The sequence below is a fragment of the Athene cunicularia genome (assembly GCF_003259725.1).
Source record: "Athene cunicularia isolate RWA chromosome 1 unlocalized genomic scaffold, athCun1 chr1_part1, whole genome shotgun sequence".
In the NCBI taxonomy this organism is placed as follows: Eukaryota; Metazoa; Chordata; class Aves; order Strigiformes; family Strigidae; genus Athene; species Athene cunicularia.
In genome coordinates, this window is record NW_020799091.1 from 112,720,138 (window position 1) to 112,739,501 (window position 19,364).

General features: G+C 41.0%; 1 protein-coding gene across 1 annotated transcript in view; it reads right to left on the reverse strand.

The window, feature by feature from the left end:
• CRYBG3 (crystallin beta-gamma domain containing 3) overlaps positions 1-19,364 on the reverse strand; it is a 78,891-nt gene that overhangs the window by 812 nt on the left and 58,715 nt on the right. The window contains exons 18-23 of the mRNA XM_026846787.1: positions 16,557-16,666; positions 15,894-16,020; positions 7,527-7,666; positions 4,011-4,134; positions 1,611-1,769; positions 872-1,031 (exon numbers count right to left, since the gene is read on the reverse strand). Coding sequence (XP_026702588.1) covers positions 872-1,031; positions 1,611-1,769; positions 4,011-4,134; positions 7,527-7,666; positions 15,894-16,020; positions 16,557-16,666 — 820 coding nt within the window. The remainder of the gene's footprint in view (positions 1-871; positions 1,032-1,610; positions 1,770-4,010; positions 4,135-7,526; positions 7,667-15,893; positions 16,021-16,556; positions 16,667-19,364) is intronic.

Here is a 19,364-nt window from a genome sequence, read left to right on the forward strand (position 1 = left end):
CCCCCCAGCCTTCAACATTATATTTTACAGTAACTGAGGCAGCACAGCTCTCTGGTACTTTTAAGTTGCCATCAGTATCACCGGTTGCATTTAATGGCTTTGTAGTAACTATGAATTAGTAATGGTGATAGAACTCCTTAGTTCTGGAAGCCAGAAATGCTCTATTATTTCAGCATCATGGGTCTGAGAATTAATTATCAGCAAGTCTGAGCTGCAGAGGTCGGATGTGGAATGGCCAGCAGGACATTCACTGGAAAGGGTGGTGACTTCACCTGGGGGATGTGCCCTCACCCTGGTCTGGAAGCCCTTCAGGGGCATTAGGCTGTCACCCTCAGAAGACACCCCCCCCCAGCCTTGCAACCAAGCTGCTGCAGCCCTGGCCCCACATCCTTCCCCTTGGGATAAAACCCTGGAGGCCAAGCAGCAGGGCTTGAACAAATTAGGTGCAGGGAACGGGCATTCTCCTGTGAGTTAGTTCTGCCATAATGGATAATTAGACAGAGCAGGACTTGAGCAATGCCAGTTTTAACCAGCCTGAAAACATTAGGAGCGAGCACTTTTCTCTTTGAGTCATATCTATTCCATGGTTACTTTTTCTTCGCCATTTTGTCTTCTGTAACTTGCATTTCTTGCCATCAGCCCTACTGAACTCCCTCAGGTTGAGTATTTGATCTGAGATCAGAAGTGTAATGTTCCCGCCTGCCCTTTTTTTTCTTGTCCCACTGTCAAGCAAGTGGACGTACACTGAACAGGAAAGACAGGATTCAGTATTTAACCATAAGTACAAAAAGAGCTGGAATATGGCAATTAACCTCAATCAAAACTGCACTTAGATGTGAGGTTTTAGCAGTTTGTTTGTTTTTCAAAATACCTTTAATATCAAGCACCAGTTGTTCGCTGAGGTATGAACTGATGGTTCCATCCTCATTGAGCCTCCACTTTTGCCTGTCCTTCCCATGTTCTGCCCAGAGCGCAACTTTGGCCCCAGGCACATCTCTGCCACCAATGACATCCAGACAGGCATTGTTAGCCTAGGAAACAAGAAGAGAAGTGAGATACAGGCCTCAAAGACTTGCTTCAGTGGCAGGCACTGAGCATTATTGCAGGCATTGTGCCAGAGTTTGGAACAAGCCTGGCAGACAAGCCAGGAACATTATTTAGCAACTGACCAGCTGCTTGATCAAAGGGGGTGGTCTTTTCCTTCAGGTGTTTCTTATGTTAAATAATTATCTTTTTATATTAATTAACAGACTACCAAGGGCAGCATTAATACAAAATCACTTACTTTCTTCACATACTACTTTTCAGAGAAACTCTTAAGTCTTTAGAGGTAATAAACTCGTGTCTTCAGACAAAACAAGGTTTCTACTTCCAGGAACAATTAGTCCCATTAGACATATGCAAAAAGTAGTCCAACTTGCCAAAGCAGACAGACTTCATTCGTCTGTATGAAGGAGGAGGATGTAGGTTGTAAGAGTTTTGGTTTAAGACACATGGGAGAGGCCAAAAGCTATCTGGGTGTTAACACTAGCCTACGGTAAAAGCAGGAAGTGAAGGGGAGAGGAGAGCAGGTGATAGAGTCTGCCCACCTCCAGCTTCCTGAAACTCACCTTGGATTTGAAGAGTCCACGACAGTAGTGCCAGATCTGGGTATTCTTGCCATTATATGGGGATGCACACACTGACGTTGCTCTTATATCTGCTAAGCTTCCAGCGACTGTCAAATATTTACCTTGGGCTCTGTTCTTCACTCTGAGGTACACTGCTGGCTGAAATAGTGGGAAGGAAGACAGTTAGAACACAGAGATTAAGAAAGCTGATGTGAGAATGCCTCCCCTCCATCTTATATCGGTTTTCTAAAGTATATATGGCATTTCCAGTTTCAGATGAGGATGTTCAGTAATTTTTTTTGTTGGAAACAAATGTGCACATAAAGTGATAGTGTTTTTCATGGGCAGATAGACAGCTGTAAGCAACACTCTTAGTTTTAAAAAAATGTATTTATGTCTATAGAACCAATTCCTAGGATACACAAATATCTCTAGTTCAGCACATTTCCCTCATTCCAAGGCCAGTAACTGGGCTGTAATCCACAAACTTTTTATTCTCAGGACACAAAACTTACTGAGTCACATACCCAGCAACTTCAGCCCCCATTAACTGAAATATATGGCAGAAAAGTTACACCACTGCTTTTGAACAGACATGGAAAACGGTACTGGCTTGGCATCAGTTTAATGAGTTTACTCAGTTTACTCAAAAAATAAGGAGATTTTGCTCTGTTACTCACTGATATCTGGCACAAATAGAGATCAGTGAATTAATTATAAGGGGTAGCTCTGCTGGAACACCAACTCAAGCACAGTTTTTCTTCTGGGAGCTTTGAATCTCCTTTTTTTCCATATTACAACAAACTCTAAGGTACAGATGAAAAAGCCTCTCCCCCACCAAGCATCCATAAACTAATGTGTATTAGTACAGTCTATAGTTTACAAGGAAGGGATTGTTTTATGGTCACAGAAAAATTTTTGTGTCTCATTTTACATGAGTTTCAAATATTTTTTTCTTGCACTATCTCTTACACTGACAGACTTGACTTTGTAATCATAATGGAGCCAGGGGGAAGACAAATGAACTGGTGCAGGTTTGTAGTATTACTCCAGTCTCAGAAAAAATGACTATATGCCCACAGAAGTGTCAAGCACAAGTGTGTAAACTCAAGGAAGCCCTCAGTTTTCAGGGTTTAAACCAAAATAAAAAAAAAAGAGTCACACAAACACCAGATGCCACATTAAAAAAAACCCAAACAAACAAATCACAGAAACCCCAGAAGCTGCTGTAGGATCTTATAACACTACTCACTGTGGCAGTGTGAAAGAGGATGCTACCAAATACAAAAGCTCTTCAGATTGCTAGCTGAAGAGAGAATTCTGTTTCTAAGATCAGCACAAATAACTTACATTATTACTATTTGCAAAAACAAAGTCAAAATGGGATCCTTTGGTAGTTAACCACTTCCAAAGAATTTCAAGGAGCTGTAACTTCGTGGAATAACAAATCACTGGGAGGAAAAAAAACCACCTAACTCCTTTACTTTTCAGGGGGGCAGGGCAGATAATGCATAACTAATGCTAAAGATTATTTCTGTTCACCATGGTGTTTCCCCAGTTGAATCTGATGTTTAAAAATAAAGCAGCATTTGTCATGAAGTGGAAACAAGTTGTTCTGGGAGAAGCAGAACTAACAAAACCTCTTTTCCAGTGGAGTTACTGCTTACATTCCCTGCCAGTCTCCCCTGTCCTTCTCTGCCCGGGCATTGTCCTCCCACCGCTGCATGGCTGGGCACGCAGCAACACCTGCTTTCACTGGTTTGGAGCTTCTGTGTGTCACTGATGACCTGATGTGTCTTGGAAAGCAGAGAAGCAGAATTGCACCTGCTTTTCCTTGAGTGAGGGGCATTTATTTCACTCTTGCTTCTCTACCTACCTTTCACAGAGCTCCTAAGAACTTTGTGGTTTTGAGACTTGGATCTTTGGATGAGACTGAAACTGGCATTACTTGGGGTTGAGGCAGAGAGGGGAAACCTGGCAGGACTGCATAAGCTTTGCTTCTTTTGGAAATCCAGGCTACTGCACAATAAAATTTGCTTTTGCTTCCATTTGTGTTAATTATGAAACAAGCTAATGTAGAATCGTTTTTCTCATTATTATTGTTACATGGCAAAAATATAAAAAGAGAGCATCTACAGAACATGCTAATGAGGCAGTCAGAAAACCAAAACTTTGCTCCAAGAAACCAGGAATTATTTTTCTTTAGAAGCCTAATACAGATCTCAGTAACTGCCACTAGAGGAATTTTCTGCTTCAGTAATCTTCCAGTGGTCCTTCTGGCTGACATCATTTGGCATGATTTAAGAAGTACAATGCACACTGTTACACCTAGTAGTAGAGTTGATACTGGTGTACTAATCCCTGTCCAAAAAAAAATTTCCTTATACAGTCTTACAGTACCTGCTTCATAGGACGAAGGGAGCCAATTACTTTCCAGCCACTATGTTCATTCCAGTTTGAAATCTCACTGGGCTCCAGCAGAATCTGCTTTCCTAAAAAATTACATCCCTCGTATGCAATCCACCTGGATATAGAAAACAGAACATGAAAGACTACATGTTAACCACAGCTAAGTGAAACTACAGGCTTGTGCTCAGGACTGTGGTCTTGAAAGCCCCCCAACCTCTCCAGGGTAGTGCTAGTATCAAACCCCTATTACTGTGCCACAAAATGCCATCTACTTCAGTGGTTTAACTGTTTTATGTCTAAATTATGACCTGTTTTCCATTTGCCTGCCAGAAACTTGCAAACTCCACTCTCCACCCTCCACCCCCATTTTTTCCCCCAACTATGAGAAACTCTGCATGAACCCAGATGGGAATAATGCAGGTTTCAGTAGGAAATGAGGTGCCTGGTCATACAGATTAGTTACGAGAGGATCTTGTCCAATGTTTTATTTTGTTACACTTAAAGCTTTTTATAGCTATTTTTTATAGCTATTCTAATTGTTTGAAAACACATACAAAATATTTACTCCAAAACCTATACATTGCTGTAACAGGCTTCCCTGTAGTGAATGTATCTGAGCCCCGGATGTGGCTGAATCCTTTATCAACACAGAGTTAAAGCACCGGTGGCACATACAGGTCCCTTGTTATTTAGGCATCTGTTTAGTAAATACTGTGTTGTTGCTGAAAAAGGCAGCCTCAGGATCACAGATTGGTTTTGTTTATATCAATAGGACACTGTTGTGCAGACAGTGAATCCTAAATGCTTGACTCATTAACTCATCTGAAGACAAAGCAAATACACTTACCTGTTTTACAGGTCAGCTGTCAAGAACACGAGGGATGGCTGCTCTCTCAGCCAGTGAGAAAACATCCAGAAACGGTGCTTGCAGCACCTGTGATTTACTTTTCCCCACTGCATGTAATTTGGAGAAACGGACAGCCAGCCTTGCTCAGGCCTCCATGGAGGCTAAAGTGTGCCAACTGTGAACTACCTCATAATGAGGCTTATCACCATTTCCTTAAATTAAGTCCCATACCTCCTAAAAGGTATTTGGAGAAGCCTGACCACCCCTGTCTGTTCCTTACCCTTCTAACACATTCCTGACTTTTTTCTTGTGATGCCTTCTGTCAGGTCCCTGAGAATTCAGTTAACATTGTTCTCAGGGCATTCAACAGCCTCATTTAAATGCAGTTTCAAAGCAGACATTTATAGGAAACAGAGAGGGAAAAGACTGTTATAGTAATGACCACGTGAAGCCAGGTTAGGCTTCCAGCATTCAGTGACACAGACAAAACTCATCTCGGCTCTCATGCAGACGAGCAGCCTCTGCTGTGTCATCCTTCCCACGCTTGGAGTACCTCAGCCCCCAGCCCCCTTGGCCAAGCTACAGTCCAGGCTCGTGCCATTTCTCACTGAGGTGGTCAGCTGGCTCAGGAAGGATCCTTGTAACCAAGCCTGTCAGCAAGATGCCATTGACATATTTACATAAATCTTTGTCATATGTCTGAAGCTGACAGTAGGCTTTGGGGCAAGGAGCTGAAAAACCTCCGATTTGGAGGTTCCTGAACTCTTGATCACAGATAAGAAAAAACAACACCTCTAGGACATCCCACAATCATCTGCCACCCTCAACCTTTAGGCAGCCTATCTACAGCACGGGATGGGGATGGACTGTGGAGATCTGGTTTCTAGGGAGCATCAGAAGGAGCTCAGGAAAAGCCCAGCCATTCTGCCCTGGCCTTTCCCAGACACATGGAAGCAGGTAACCTGGCTTGAATAGTAAGAAATGAACAGGAAGATGGAAAAGGGGCCGGGCTCTTTTGCTCATTCTCCCATGCTTTTCTACTGTGTGGTTCCAAAGCCATCCCCCGTCCTTTACAGCCAACTGCATGGGCAAAGTGATTTCATTTCCAGTTCCACGCCCCTGATGAGAAGGCAGGGAAAGTTCATAAAGAGATGTTCCTCACCAGGACACACTTTAGACTCTTAACACCTCTACAGAGGCATGAAGGTTTACACTCCCACCAGAAATGTCAGGTCTTCCTCCCACAGAAGGTCCTTCCTTCTCAAAACTAGCACAGAGCACAGGGAATGTGCGTATACTGTTCTCAGCCTCAAATCACAGCTGCTTGCCCCTCTCACCTGGGGCACAACAAGACAACAGCTGCAGACAATCACTATATTTTCAGCAAGGGCTCAGGATGAAAGTGGGACAGATGTTAGATACTAGAGCTTATAGTGAATTGGAAAAGCTCTGTGGGAAAGCTTATATTCACTATGGCCTGCAGCTGAAGTCAAGAGCTACTGGCTACTCTTAAAGAAACAGAGGTTCAATCCTTAACCAACCTTTCAAGAAAATGATTGTGTGAAATTCCTGGAAGAAAACAGCCCAAGGTGCTCTGCAGCATCAGCTACGTTAGGCTTAGACTTTTCACCAACCTCGAAAATTCAGGAGCATTCAGCAGTGTCATCACAAATATCCACAGAGGGGTTTTGACTTCTAGGTGGTAACAGACTTGATTCATCATAAGAATCACAATAGACAGACCTAAGCTGTGAACAGTGCACACCAATTCCTTGCCCAATCAGTTCAAAGTTTGTGTGGTTTTGTGTCATCCTGCAAGATCTCTCAAGAAAATTAGAGCCTTGTCTATGTGAAAAAGGTGGGGAAAAGGTTAAAAATAAACACAGCAAATGTGCGTCACATTAGAAGAACAGCAGTTTCCAGTCAGTCTCAGTTGCAGGACAAGACTCTGCAAGTTATTTGTTGCAGCTGTGGATGTGGAGGCTGAAAACCTGGCCAAGCCAGAATACTTGGGAGTTTCTCCAAAAGGTGAAAGAGGGAAGGAAATGCGGAACAGGTTTGAAGGTCACTTCTGCAGATGTAAAATGGTTTTCACAGAAGACCTTGGGTGTGTATTCACACTCGTGGAGGGGGGGTTTAAACTAATAACAGAAGCAAATTACTGTTCCAGCTGTCAGATCTGTCCTGAGCTTCTCTCAGAAGTTGGCTGCCTCTTTAGCAGCTGATCAGCACGTCTAACTTCACCGAACCACTGTGGTGGGTTAAGTTAAATCACCGTAGTTTATAGTTGGTATTTTACAGCCAGTTAATAAAGGCAATCCAAGTTTACTCTACCTGTCTTTGTAATTCACCAATCAAAACTTACTTGCTTTTGGTTCTGGGCTTAAACAACAGGCTCTATTGTTTGTTACTGTATAGGGATAAAAGGATAGTTCTTACAGGGGGAAATCCACCCTCTGCCCAGAGTTTTTGTTCATTTTGGGTCCTGATACAAAATGTGGGTCTAGCATTCAGCCGCATTTTAGGATTTTATATTGTCTCAAAATGAAAGTTAGAATGTAAAACACATCTTATGAAAAAGATAGTAATCAGGAGAAAAGACATGCTCAGTATTAGCTACTACAATGCAAAACTGACAAGAATATTTCTTCTGTACTTACAATCCACTTCTCACCCATACAGACTGAGTGTAAAAATGAAGGTCCTCGCTCAAAACAGAATTGATGGGTTCACTGAAGTGCAGCTCTCTGCCCTTGCAGCATTCTAGAGCAAACAGACTGATGGATGGCTCAGCAAAAACCTGGGAGGGGAAGGAGAAAAAAGCACAAAGTTTTACTAGGAAAAGTCTTAACTTCAGTTGTTAGGCATGATGCACACATCTGCCCACTTCAGTTTAATTTCCACATGCTTTTAGGTTAGATCATGCTCCCTCAGCAAATATAACAGCAAGGAAAAAAAATGTACATCCACCAACAAAGCACACAGGAGCTGAAACATACTGCAAGGGGCCTTGTCATCAGAGTATGGTGCCCCACTGACACAGGCCAGAGCCGTTTCGAGATGCAGAGGCCTCTGTTTGCAAAATCTCTTTTTGATCCAATTCATATCATCAGGGCCTTGACTCCTTTTCATAAATCCAGTTTATTTATTGATGGAACAGGTTACAGCAGTAGTTTTCAGGGTGATCTGCAGGTTGCATCAAAAGTAGTGAGGCAAATCACAAGTCTATTGTCCATAGACTTTGATTAGCAGTGGTTCATTGGAAAAATCTCAGGGATCTAACAAAAATTGTAAAAGGTTAAAAACATCAGAACATTCCTGTTTTTCTTCTGACAATATTAAAGAAATAGCATAATTAGTAACCCCTTCAATTTCACGTAGAACTGAAACAGTTTTCATTTAATGTCCTTTTTTACCATTGAGAGATGGCCTATGAAAGCAAAGTAAAAGATCGGTTTGCACAAATATATGGTACAGCTGTAAGATCAGCAGAAAAGCACAGAGGGAACAGATTTTGAATACACAAAGTCAGTGCCTTAGTACATGGAACACTTGTACAATTTTTCAGCATTTTTAATCTAAAACCATAAAGGAAGTATTGTAACAAAAATCATAAGCACTTGTAATTTGTATCTTGATAGAGCTGGTAAAGGAAGAGGGAATAAGTCTGAATAACTGCTTCAATTAGCAGCCTCTCCAGGGAAGTCATCTGGCTCTTAGGAGATGTTACCCTGAGATAGCTGGCCCAGGCAAAAGGTAGGATTTCTTCTGCAGCAAAGACATGGCCTCAGGTGAAATGAACGAAGTAAAATCTTGCATTAAAGTTGACACAGGCACAGAATAATTAAGAGCATTTAACTTTCATGTTTGCAGAGGCACATGTAGCTTAGTGAAGTGTCTCTGAAGAGCTCAGTGGTGATTCAGGACTTATGAATTTACTGGCACTGACTCAGTGCACTTGGTATGTAGCTGGTTGTTCAAATCCTGCCTCAGAGAGATTGGTTTCCTCTGCCAACCAGTGCAGGGACATTGTAAGTCATGCAACACTACATGGGAGTTTGCTGAAACATTTAAAGAAGAGCCTGGGATCATCCACCAGGAGAGATTTTTTAAAGCCCACTGCACTCTTAAAAAATTAACGTTACAAAACAGAAAGAGATTTTTAACATTTTTAATTGGGAATGTCAGTTCTTTCCACCTGCCTTCTGCTGGATGAGGTGGGTCAAATTTATGGTGTGTGTCTAAAGGCTTACTTTGAAATCTAGGCCAGCATACCTAGTGCAGGCAGCTACTTCTCAGATTGCTTTGCTTAGCAAGGCAGCAGCATCACACTCCAGTTTGCAAGAGCCTACTCCCTTGGCACTGGCTTTCACCTGAGTGGAGAGCAGAAGCCATGTCCAGAACCGGTCCAACGGGGAAAATTTTCACAAGTGCATTAGTAAGCATGGGAAAGGCCATTTGGCATCCTTGTTTTTAGACATTGTTACCAAAGTCTAAAATCCATCTTGCTGTTGCAATATGCAATATGTTAAGAGACAGGGATGCTGTACTAGATGGACCAGTCATCTGATCCAGCATATCCATTTATATACCAAGCATCAGAACAGCAAATTGGTGAAGTCAGATAAAATGACTTCAGCTCTCATGTGGTTGAGACTGTTTGAACTCAGTGGGCCTGAGAAAGCCCTGTCTGGTTGCACAGAGTCCCAGCCTGTCGGCACGCAGCAGACATTGCACCTATGACAGACACACACAGCCGATCACAAGGACTGATACTGCCTTTCCAGCGAGACCTCAGGACTCTGCTGGCACAGACATGAAGCACAGTAAAAAAAAACATGCTGATGTTTCAAGCACTGGAGCTCATATTTCCATAGCCATATATAGAGCAATGAGCCGATTACTCACTTTCTATACACCATTTTACACCAACAGCTGGCAGCAGTGACTTGGCCTGGCTTTTTTCTCTGATTTTGTTTTCATAGCTCCATGGAAACTACCAACAGTAAAAAACAAGGATTTGAGGCTATGCTGTTATGCTTACTATAGAGGCATCTTGCTCCCACCCTTCCTTGCAGAATGCTGAGGTGCACCCTCACCCATTTTTAGGCTGAACAGTCATCACCGATAGGTAAGAGGGAGACTGACAGTATCAGCTGTCTTCACCAAGGCCCAATTCTGGGCTCTGAGAGCCAGAGGAAGGGCAACCAGGCAGAGAATACAAGAGGGGACAACTTCAGATAGTGGCACTGCTTTAGATAGACCCTAGTCCCTGATTTTGAAAGGTGACATCTACATTTACCCATAGCTATCAAGTCATTGCCCTGTCTAGGTCAGGATTACCTTAGCTTCCTTTCACAGTTATTTCAAGGAAAATACCTGAAATGCCATCCTTTGGGGAAAGCTTGCCAACTGCAAGAATGAGAAAGCATGAAAAAATTACTTAACCTGATCTTTGTGTGTTAAGGAACTAACTGCCTTGCTTAAACCAGCACCAATAAAGTTTCAAGAGGTTTTGCTCATCTTGTTTTATAATGCCAGTGTCCAGGGAGAAACTTGAAGAGATTTACTACTTCAAGAGGCCGGTGATTAAGGAAGGCTTTATTTACACAATATTTCAAGACATAAGCAGCCTTGTGACCCGTTAAATGCAGTGATATTCTTTGCTTAACAGGTGTGGTAGCCTGTGCTTAATACAGCAGGTAATACCATGAAAATGACACAGCTTTTTTTTCCCCTCCCCATGGTGTAATTTCAGAGGTTGAAAGGTAAGCCATGGAAATCAATACACTAAAAATCTTTTGCACAGTTCAACTCAGCTCAGACTTTTTCCTCAATGACTTTTGCCTCTAACAGCGAGAAGCTGTACATCACAAACTATTCACAATTCAGAACAGAATTTTATACTTTACCAGTTCAGAAAAAAAATGCAATGCATGCCTGAAGTGTTTGATATCAAAGATCAGTGCAAGATAAACTTCCTTTCAAATGCCTGTTGATTGCAGTGCAAACCCGCTTGATCCACTGAAAAGCCCTAGTGTACAGACACAAGGCAGCTAACCGAAAGGTGCTACAACTGAAAACCAAGTGCACAAGTGAATTTGCACACAGGCTTATAATAAAAACAAGTATAGTTTTAGTTATGGATAACATACAGATAAGTTTTCATTATGAAATTTGTGAAAATTCCTACTAATAAAGCCTTTTTGGGAAGGGCTCACCCCAGAACATCTTTTTCCTTGCACATTTTTTTGCAAACTTAGATGGTAAAAACTAGTAAAGCCAAAGAAAGAAATCCACAGGGCTGGACTAAAGCATGACTGTACCTAGCCATGGCAAGGGTTGGTACATTTCCTCACTTTGTGTCCCTTCTGACCTGCTGCTATCCAAACAGCATTTGGCAGAGTCTTAACTGGAGGAGGCTCCACAGCTGTATTACAACATCCTTGGAAAAATCTTTACTCTTCAGTCTTGGCTAACTCATCTTCTACAACTGCCTTTACTGAAGCTGTGCTTGCCTGGCCACTCCCTTTGGTGTGGGCAGGATGCCTGGCTGAGGGAGAGGAACACAGTGCTGGACAACAGTATACACCCACTGTCCAGTCCCAGCTACACAAAACGACTCATTGCCTGCCCCTGGGAAACACCCATTAATTTCTGTATCAGATTTTATTATTTGCCTCACAAGAATGCTGGGCAGATTAGTTAACACCTGAATTTAATTTAGAAAAGATAATCTATATAGAAATACAGGAACCATCACAACCCATCAGACCAAGAATAAGGAATGCCTCAAAAAACCCCCCCGACCCGAAGTATTGTACAACTTACAACGTTTTTGTTTTTAGAAACTGTGAGTCTGGTTTAACTTTAGAAATTAAGTTAATATTTTAGAAGGAAAACTAATTGCTTACTGCAACAATCCTGGATATTCTTGTCCATGTAAGTTATACCACATATTACAGGGAGTGTGACAAAACAACGTCTGAGAAAAGACTACACTAGAGCTGAACTCCCCATTGTAAGAACATCTTGTAAGGGTCTCTACCCAAAAACATTACATTCTTCAAGCAACAAACACTGGATAACTGCCCCAGTAAGCAACCATGGCCCTATAAATGGCCCAGCTGACTTCACCTGCTCTTTTGCCACCAGGTAGGTGGCCCATGCTTTCCGTTTCATGAATTCATGGCAATACAAAAGACAAATCCTTGCCAACGTAGGCATGGAAACCTGCACCTCTGCAGCAAATGCAGCAACCCTTAACCTATGCTATGCTTTTAACTGCTTGCAGAATAGCTGTTAACAATACTGCCAAATTTCATCAACAAGCTTTTCTTAAAGAATGCTTTGGGATTTTTAGATGAGAGGACATGATGAGAGGCAAGTTACATTAGTTTCAGTGTTCCTACCACTACTAAATACATGTGTACCCTTCTAATGTTAAGTGGGCTTCCAGTGTGCAACTGCCCATTCACTTAAAGAAACACTTTCCTTTGAAATATACTTTTACTTTTTCACGTATTTTCCCCACTTATAAAATAGTACATGAAAAAGACTCATTGGTCTTTCAGAAGCATTCCCCTTTTTAGAAGGGAAGGGGCCACATAACACATCGCGATTCAACATGCACTCTAGATTTACCAGTTCAGAAAAAATGCAACACACTCCTGAAGTGTTTGATATTAAACAGAGATCAGTGCAAGGTGAACTTCCTTTCAAATGCCTTTGTTTGAAGTACAAGGCTTAGGTGCTTGACCCGCTGAAAAGCAATATTGTACAGACACAAGAAAGCTAACCAAAAGGTGCTAAAAGCAAACTATATTTCTGGCAATTTTCAAACTAAAAACTTAAAGACTTTAGCTTTCCTGGGAATTTTTTTTTTTTTTTTTTGCATTTAGAACATTTGCTATGTTTGTTTGCATCAAAGCTGCATTTTCCAGAGAACAAACTATTCCCTCAAATCCTTTCATATCTTCAACTGGTTGACTTATTTTCAAAAAAAAACACTCAAGGCTTTGCAGAAGCCATCTTATATAGATTAAGGTGTTAATGTTACCTTACTCAGTCACAAAAATCCCAGTGTCACCTTACAGTGTCGTTCTGTCAGGTCACAAGAGCGCACCTGTGCCATGAAGGAGTACTACAAGTACATAACTTCAGTCCTCAAATTCTCCTTCCAAAATGGAGAGCCCAGAAATCTTGTGGCAGCTGACAACATCTAAAAAGCCCCTCAAAACTGTTACAGATTTTAAGTGAAAACTCAGAGTTACACTGAAGGTACTGCTACATGCAATAGCAAAAACACTGCTAGATGTTCCTTTTAGTTACCAGAACAGATAGGCACAGAAAGGGTATCTTGATTCAGGGTCAGATGCAGAAATTGCTGTGGATGCCCAGCCAAGCTGCACACCCCACAGGTGTCAGTGGCCTGTGCCAACTGCTATGTTTCACACCTACTTTGGAGTCAGACCCCCCACAAAGAATCTATATTCTTACATACATCCTGCAGATAAAGCCTCAGAGTTGGGACTTCACTCAGCTGTACAATATTAAGGTAACATATAGTTAATTACCATTACAATCTTGCAAATTAGAAAGGGAATACCCAGATCCTGTGTCCCTTATATCCTCCAGCAGATGTGTTCTCCTATCCCAAAGGACTGGCTGAAACAATCTACTTCTCAAATATATAGCTAGACCACACCAACACCAGCCAGTGGACTTGGACTGTTTTCAAAGGCTGGTAATAAGCTAGCCTTCTGAGTCATTTGTATTGCTAAAAGTGTATTTTTGTCTCCTCTGTCAATGCCACACATGGGCCTCTACTTCTAGTCAACATCTGGGATGAAGAAACCTCACACATTGAAGCAATACATGGCTCCTCCCGCTGTAAAAGTCCTTCCAACAGTTACACTTGCAGCAAATACCTCTCACATAGAGGAGAGCTGGAAACAGCACACATTCAGGGCTTGGTGTCTGGGTTAAACACTCTCTCTCTTACACGTGAGCTATCAAGATACACACCTTAGGTCTGAAATTGGGCTGGTGTATTTAAAGCTGAACAAAGGAAGAGGTTCCCAATGTCACAACTGAATTCAATAAAGCTGTACAACAATTTCACTTGGGAATACGCTTGCTGCTCTCTTGAATGAGCTAACAGAAATATCTTCTAATAAAAAGGGCTCTGTTCCAAGAACAGTGCACTGCGGACAATGCACAGAATTAACTACAGCTGTTTCTGACCACTGGCCGAGCTCACTGCTGTGTGCTTAACATCACGTCTGTACCACACAATGCCCCTGAGCACTGTCCCATGTGATTAGCATACACAATGTGTTAGGAACCCATGAGGCCATTTCTATTTTAAAACAGGTGTGGTTCAACAGGATTTTCTGCTGTTTAGTGCCTTGATTTTGTGAAATATAAGGGCTCCTATTTGCAAGAAAGGAACTGAACTAAGAGATGCAAGCCACTTACAAAGTACAGGAAGATGTGTGTAAGCTTCCCACACACAGCCTGCCAAACACACTTCTCCCAGGGCTTGGCCTTCAGTAATCAAGGGCTACCAGTACCTTCCCACTAGGCCAAGCTGCACAGTTACTTCCCTCTGAGATTACAGGCCAGAGAATTTGGATGAGACCTACCATTCATGTAAAAACTTCACTCTGATTTAGCAGAGCAGAGTCCAATAGCCTAATGTGAAAAGGAGATCTTTATTCTGAAAACAAGGCTTTCAGCAGGTGAGAAGCTATAGCTCCACTGAAGTCACTGTATCTACATAACCTAGTGAAAAGACCAGCTCTCAAACTTGAGTGGCACATCCTTTCCACCATGCCCACGGCTTTTGGTGTTTGGGGTTTTTTTGATTTGTTTTTTAAAAATCTGTTCACAAATAGAAAAAAAAAGGACTTCAATACTCAAAGAAAAAGAAATTGAGTAATCTTTAAAGTCTAGTTTTGTAAGAAATTGAAGGGCACACATCACAGACTGTGTAGTGCGATTAGGGAAGGAGGCAAAGTTTTAGGGAAGTTGGTCAGTGCTAGGGAGCAGTAGGCAGAGAAGCCACTTGCTTCTCTTTTAATGACAGTGTTATGGCCAGCTTATCTTTTATGCTCTTGCATTGGAGTGTACTGAGATATGGGACAAAGGCACAGACATGACAGCAAGACTCCAGAGGCATATGTCCCGTGTGCAGGATTACAACAGGATCCAAAAAGCTGTATCTATATTGTACTGAATAGTACAATGCATTTCTGTCCAATCCCCTGACCATAGAGGATCTCACCTCACTGCTACAGTAGGTCACTTGACTGCAAGATGTGTGCTTGGGTAGCACAGCCAATGTGACCCTAAAGTCACATGAAGACTCTATGCATGTGTAATAAGTACTTGTTCTCTATCTCAGAGGTCAGTAAGAGACAGGATGACCACGTGAGCTTTGGACTGGACTATCTGATGTGTCACACACAGCTCACAGGCCACATGCATACTATATTATACCACTTTATTGCCCATGATTGAGAAGACATTAGGAGCTGAAAACCTTTTTTATATTTCTGTAAAACAGTCAGTAAATTAAACAGCATTATGCAAGTATATGCTACCTTGTAGTTTCAATTTTCATGTCTTCTGTGTGTACTTTGCATTAAGCCTGAGCCCTGGCCGTAGGCCTAATAAAAGCTCCGTATGCTTAGACAGTGTAACAAAACCAGTGTCTCACTGTGTACTAAGCTTACTGAGTTATACTATAAGACCAGTCAGAAAAACACCAACCAACTTGTACAAAAGAGAGAAACTTTGAGCCCAGGATACCTAAGAGCGTGTGCCTGCAAGTGACCACATTCATGCACGCACATAGCCTGACTTGTCCCTAACCCCAAAAATCCCATAAGCCAAGAAAACAAACTTCACTCTTCTCCTTGAGTGGGAGTTTAATCAAGCATTTGCTTCAGACATCTGACTAGGAAAAGAGTTCCAAAACATGACTCTTTTTTTTTTTTTTCTTTCCCCAATAAAGTCCTTACGTATTGAATAGGCTTGAGGGATTTGATTGTAGCAGTCGGGCAGCCACAGGAACTGAGGTCAACATAGAGGCCTTCTTCCAGCACACAGTGATTGTCAGTGATTTCCCCTTGGTAATAGAGGAGCCAACTGCAAGAATAATGTAAGAAAAAAAGATTAGCTGTTCTAGCTGCTTATTAACAGTCAGGTTTTTTTCAAGATTTAATATTTGCTAAGGAAGTAAGGAATTAAAAATTGGTTTGTTCTTGTTAAGCTTAAGAGTAAGGTGAAATGAAAGGCTAATGTGACAAAGTAACCAAAGCAGCAAAGTCAAATCATGTGGTACAAAAATCTCAGTTCCAGAGTCAAACGACGTGAGTGGAATGCAGACGCTTCTACCGTACCAAGTTCTCTAAATCTGGAATAAATTCTAACAGCATTAAAAAAACCCAAACAAAAAAATAATCACAGTAACTGTGCAAACTTTCCACAGGGAAAGCAAAATGCATACTACCCAAACCAGTGATCAGGATGACAGTTACTGAGATGCATTGCAAGACAAAGCATCTAAGACATGATGGAATATGATGGGCATGTGTTATGCGCTTTCAGCTGTCTGAAATTTAGTCATGTTTAAAAAAAAAATTCACATTACTTAAAATGATGGCATGTAAAACAACACTTACCATCCCCGAAGAACCTTAAAAGAACATGGTATGAATGATGTAAAACCAGAAACTTCTGCTGTGAAATCTATACATGCTCCTTGGAAATGTGTATTACTGAAAGCTCTGAGCTACAAGAACAAAACAAAACAAAACAAATGACTAGAAGGAAAATGAACTCATTATCATTAATGTAAACAGAGATAGCTGTGGTCTTACAGAAGCATCCGTTCAATTCACAAAGATACAATAAATAAAATGAAGTCTCATTTAAGGAATTTTTAAAATATTTCTACAGCTGCTTTATTTTTAGAAAGATTGAGTGTTTTATCTTCTCTGGCCCCAGTACAGGATGCTTCACAGCGATGCTAAAGCAGTGCTATCAAGCATAAGTTCAACTGCAGCAGGAGAGGGCCCAGAGAAAAAGAGAAGGCTAGGACTCAAGGATATTATCTTCCACCCAAAGTACCCTGAACTACAGCTAAGTCTTACTACAGTTCAGCAGTACAGTGCTCAAAACAGGGCGGTGAGGCATTGGTCAAAAGATACAAGGCTACTGTTGACAAAATGCCTTGAAATCTTCTGTGACCACAGGTCATTTAAGAACTAGCAGGTGAATTTCTGGGGGAACTAGGTACAGTCTGGTAGATGCACCATGAAATTCTGAAGTTTAGCTAAGCTGTTTTTTATATGTCACAGTGAAGAACTTCAAGCCACAATGAACCATATGCCGCCAGTAAGTTGTGATCAATTCGCCCTGAAAAAGCAGTAAGGTTGAAAGTGTTGTAATAAATGAAAAAAATTTTAAAAAGGGAAAAATGTAGTATGATCTAATCTAATCACCTACAATTCTGTACCCTCGGGCTGCCACTGTGTAACTGACGTGAATTTCACTTTAAAGCCTGAAAGAGAGGCTGGAAAAGAATGAAAAATTTAACTGTATCAAGAGAACAGCTCGTACTCTGTAATGGAAGAAAAACATGACGGCTGTTGCAAGAGCTACTTCCCCCTTGATGCCCCAAATTGGCCTAGCTTCCTGCCAAAGAAAAGAAATGAAATGTTTTTGCCAGTACAGAGCAAGAAGGCCAACACAAGTATGAGCAAACAGTTTTATGGAAAAGCTATGTTTTTAACAGAAATGAGTATGTTTCCTATTAGAAAGAACAAGAAAGGCTTAACCTGGCCTTGAATACTGTAACTGCAAATTGGAGAGCACAAATCAGCTATAATATAATGTATAAAGTGTAACTGATTTTTCTGTAAATATAATTACACTGCTATGTCACAAAGCATCTATTTAAGCTGTAATTACATAGTATTTTCTACCCACTTATCTCAAAGCTCCTTTATAAGGGAATATATGAACACACAGTCTTTCTTTCATAGGCCAGATGCTATGCAAGGCTTTTAGAAGAGTCTATAGCTCATCTTTATATAGATTATACCTCATAATGAATGATAGTCTTAATTTGACAAATGCTAGGGTGAAATATGGATTCCTCAGTGAAAACACCGCATACCTGCAGTTAGTCCCAAACTGTAGTTACTTCTAATTTGTCAGGGTTTGACATTACTATACTTCCTAAAAGGTCAATGGACACTATGTCGAAAATGCAAATACAAGTTATCACAGCAATTATCTCTGCTTCCTAAATAATCTGTACAAGTCAGCTGCTATTAAAAGAGGCTTTGTTCTTGCTGAGCAAAACCAAGTTGTATTTTTAATAAATAAAATGAATGGCTTTTTCGAGTTAGTGATTTCAGGCATTCTTACATTACGTGTACTTTATTAGGGAGCCTGACAAGAGGAAAAAGTAAGGGGAGCTGCTGAGAGGTTTAAGAAAATTTAGTTGCTTTTCAATTTCTGACGAGCAACTAAAAACAGAAGTGAAAAAAGAGACACACTCTTGTAGACAGTTAAAACAGTTCTCTTAGCCCAGACACGTTTATTAAAGGTGGGAGAATGTATAATCATTCAAAATAAGCAGTACAGGGCTTATACACAGGTCAAACATTAAGCTGCTTAAGAATTGGCCAGCTCATACACACCCATGCTTTGAAGTTGCAAACTAAAGACACTGTTGCATCCATGGAAACCTTATTTTACTCCAAATGGGAAATTTGTCATATTTATCCAAAAGACCGTCCTTTACTTATCCTAACTGATTAAATGTTCTCCTATTAAAAACTAATTCAAAACATTTCCCCTCCTAAAAGAACTGTAGCAATGAGTGATGTTCTTCCTTCCCTAGCTTTAGGGCAGAATCTTATGAAAGCCAGAAGTGTTGTAACTCAGGATAGTATTTTTTAAAAAACAGTGTTAAGACTGCTATTAGAGAACCCAACAGGCAAAACACAAACTAGTACATGCCAGCATTTAAAGGTGACTATGAACAGACACACACAGAGATTTTTGAAACTTCAAAGGTTTCAAGTGACCTTAAAGGTCTGCAAAGCTGGATTAAAGCACACAAAGAATAGTTTTTGGGAGATTCCAAAAAAGCAGAAGAGTAAAAGATGGAGAGAAAATTATTTTCAACTGTTCGGATCCCATTGGTTTCATCTGAGTCGGTTATATTCTTTGGTATCATTCACAATGCCTTGCTGTGAATGTAGTTGCAAATCTTTGATTTGGTCGGAAACTGCCACATGAATAGGTCCAGCAGGAAATCAGTGTTTAAAACTAAAATAATACACCAATTATGTCTTCAGACAGGAAACATTTCCTGTAGTCCTGGGTTAATCATAAAATTGTAGAACTACTACTACTTGGATAAAAAGAAGGGTGTGGTCAACCTGCTAAGTAACACAATGTATGTATTTCCCATG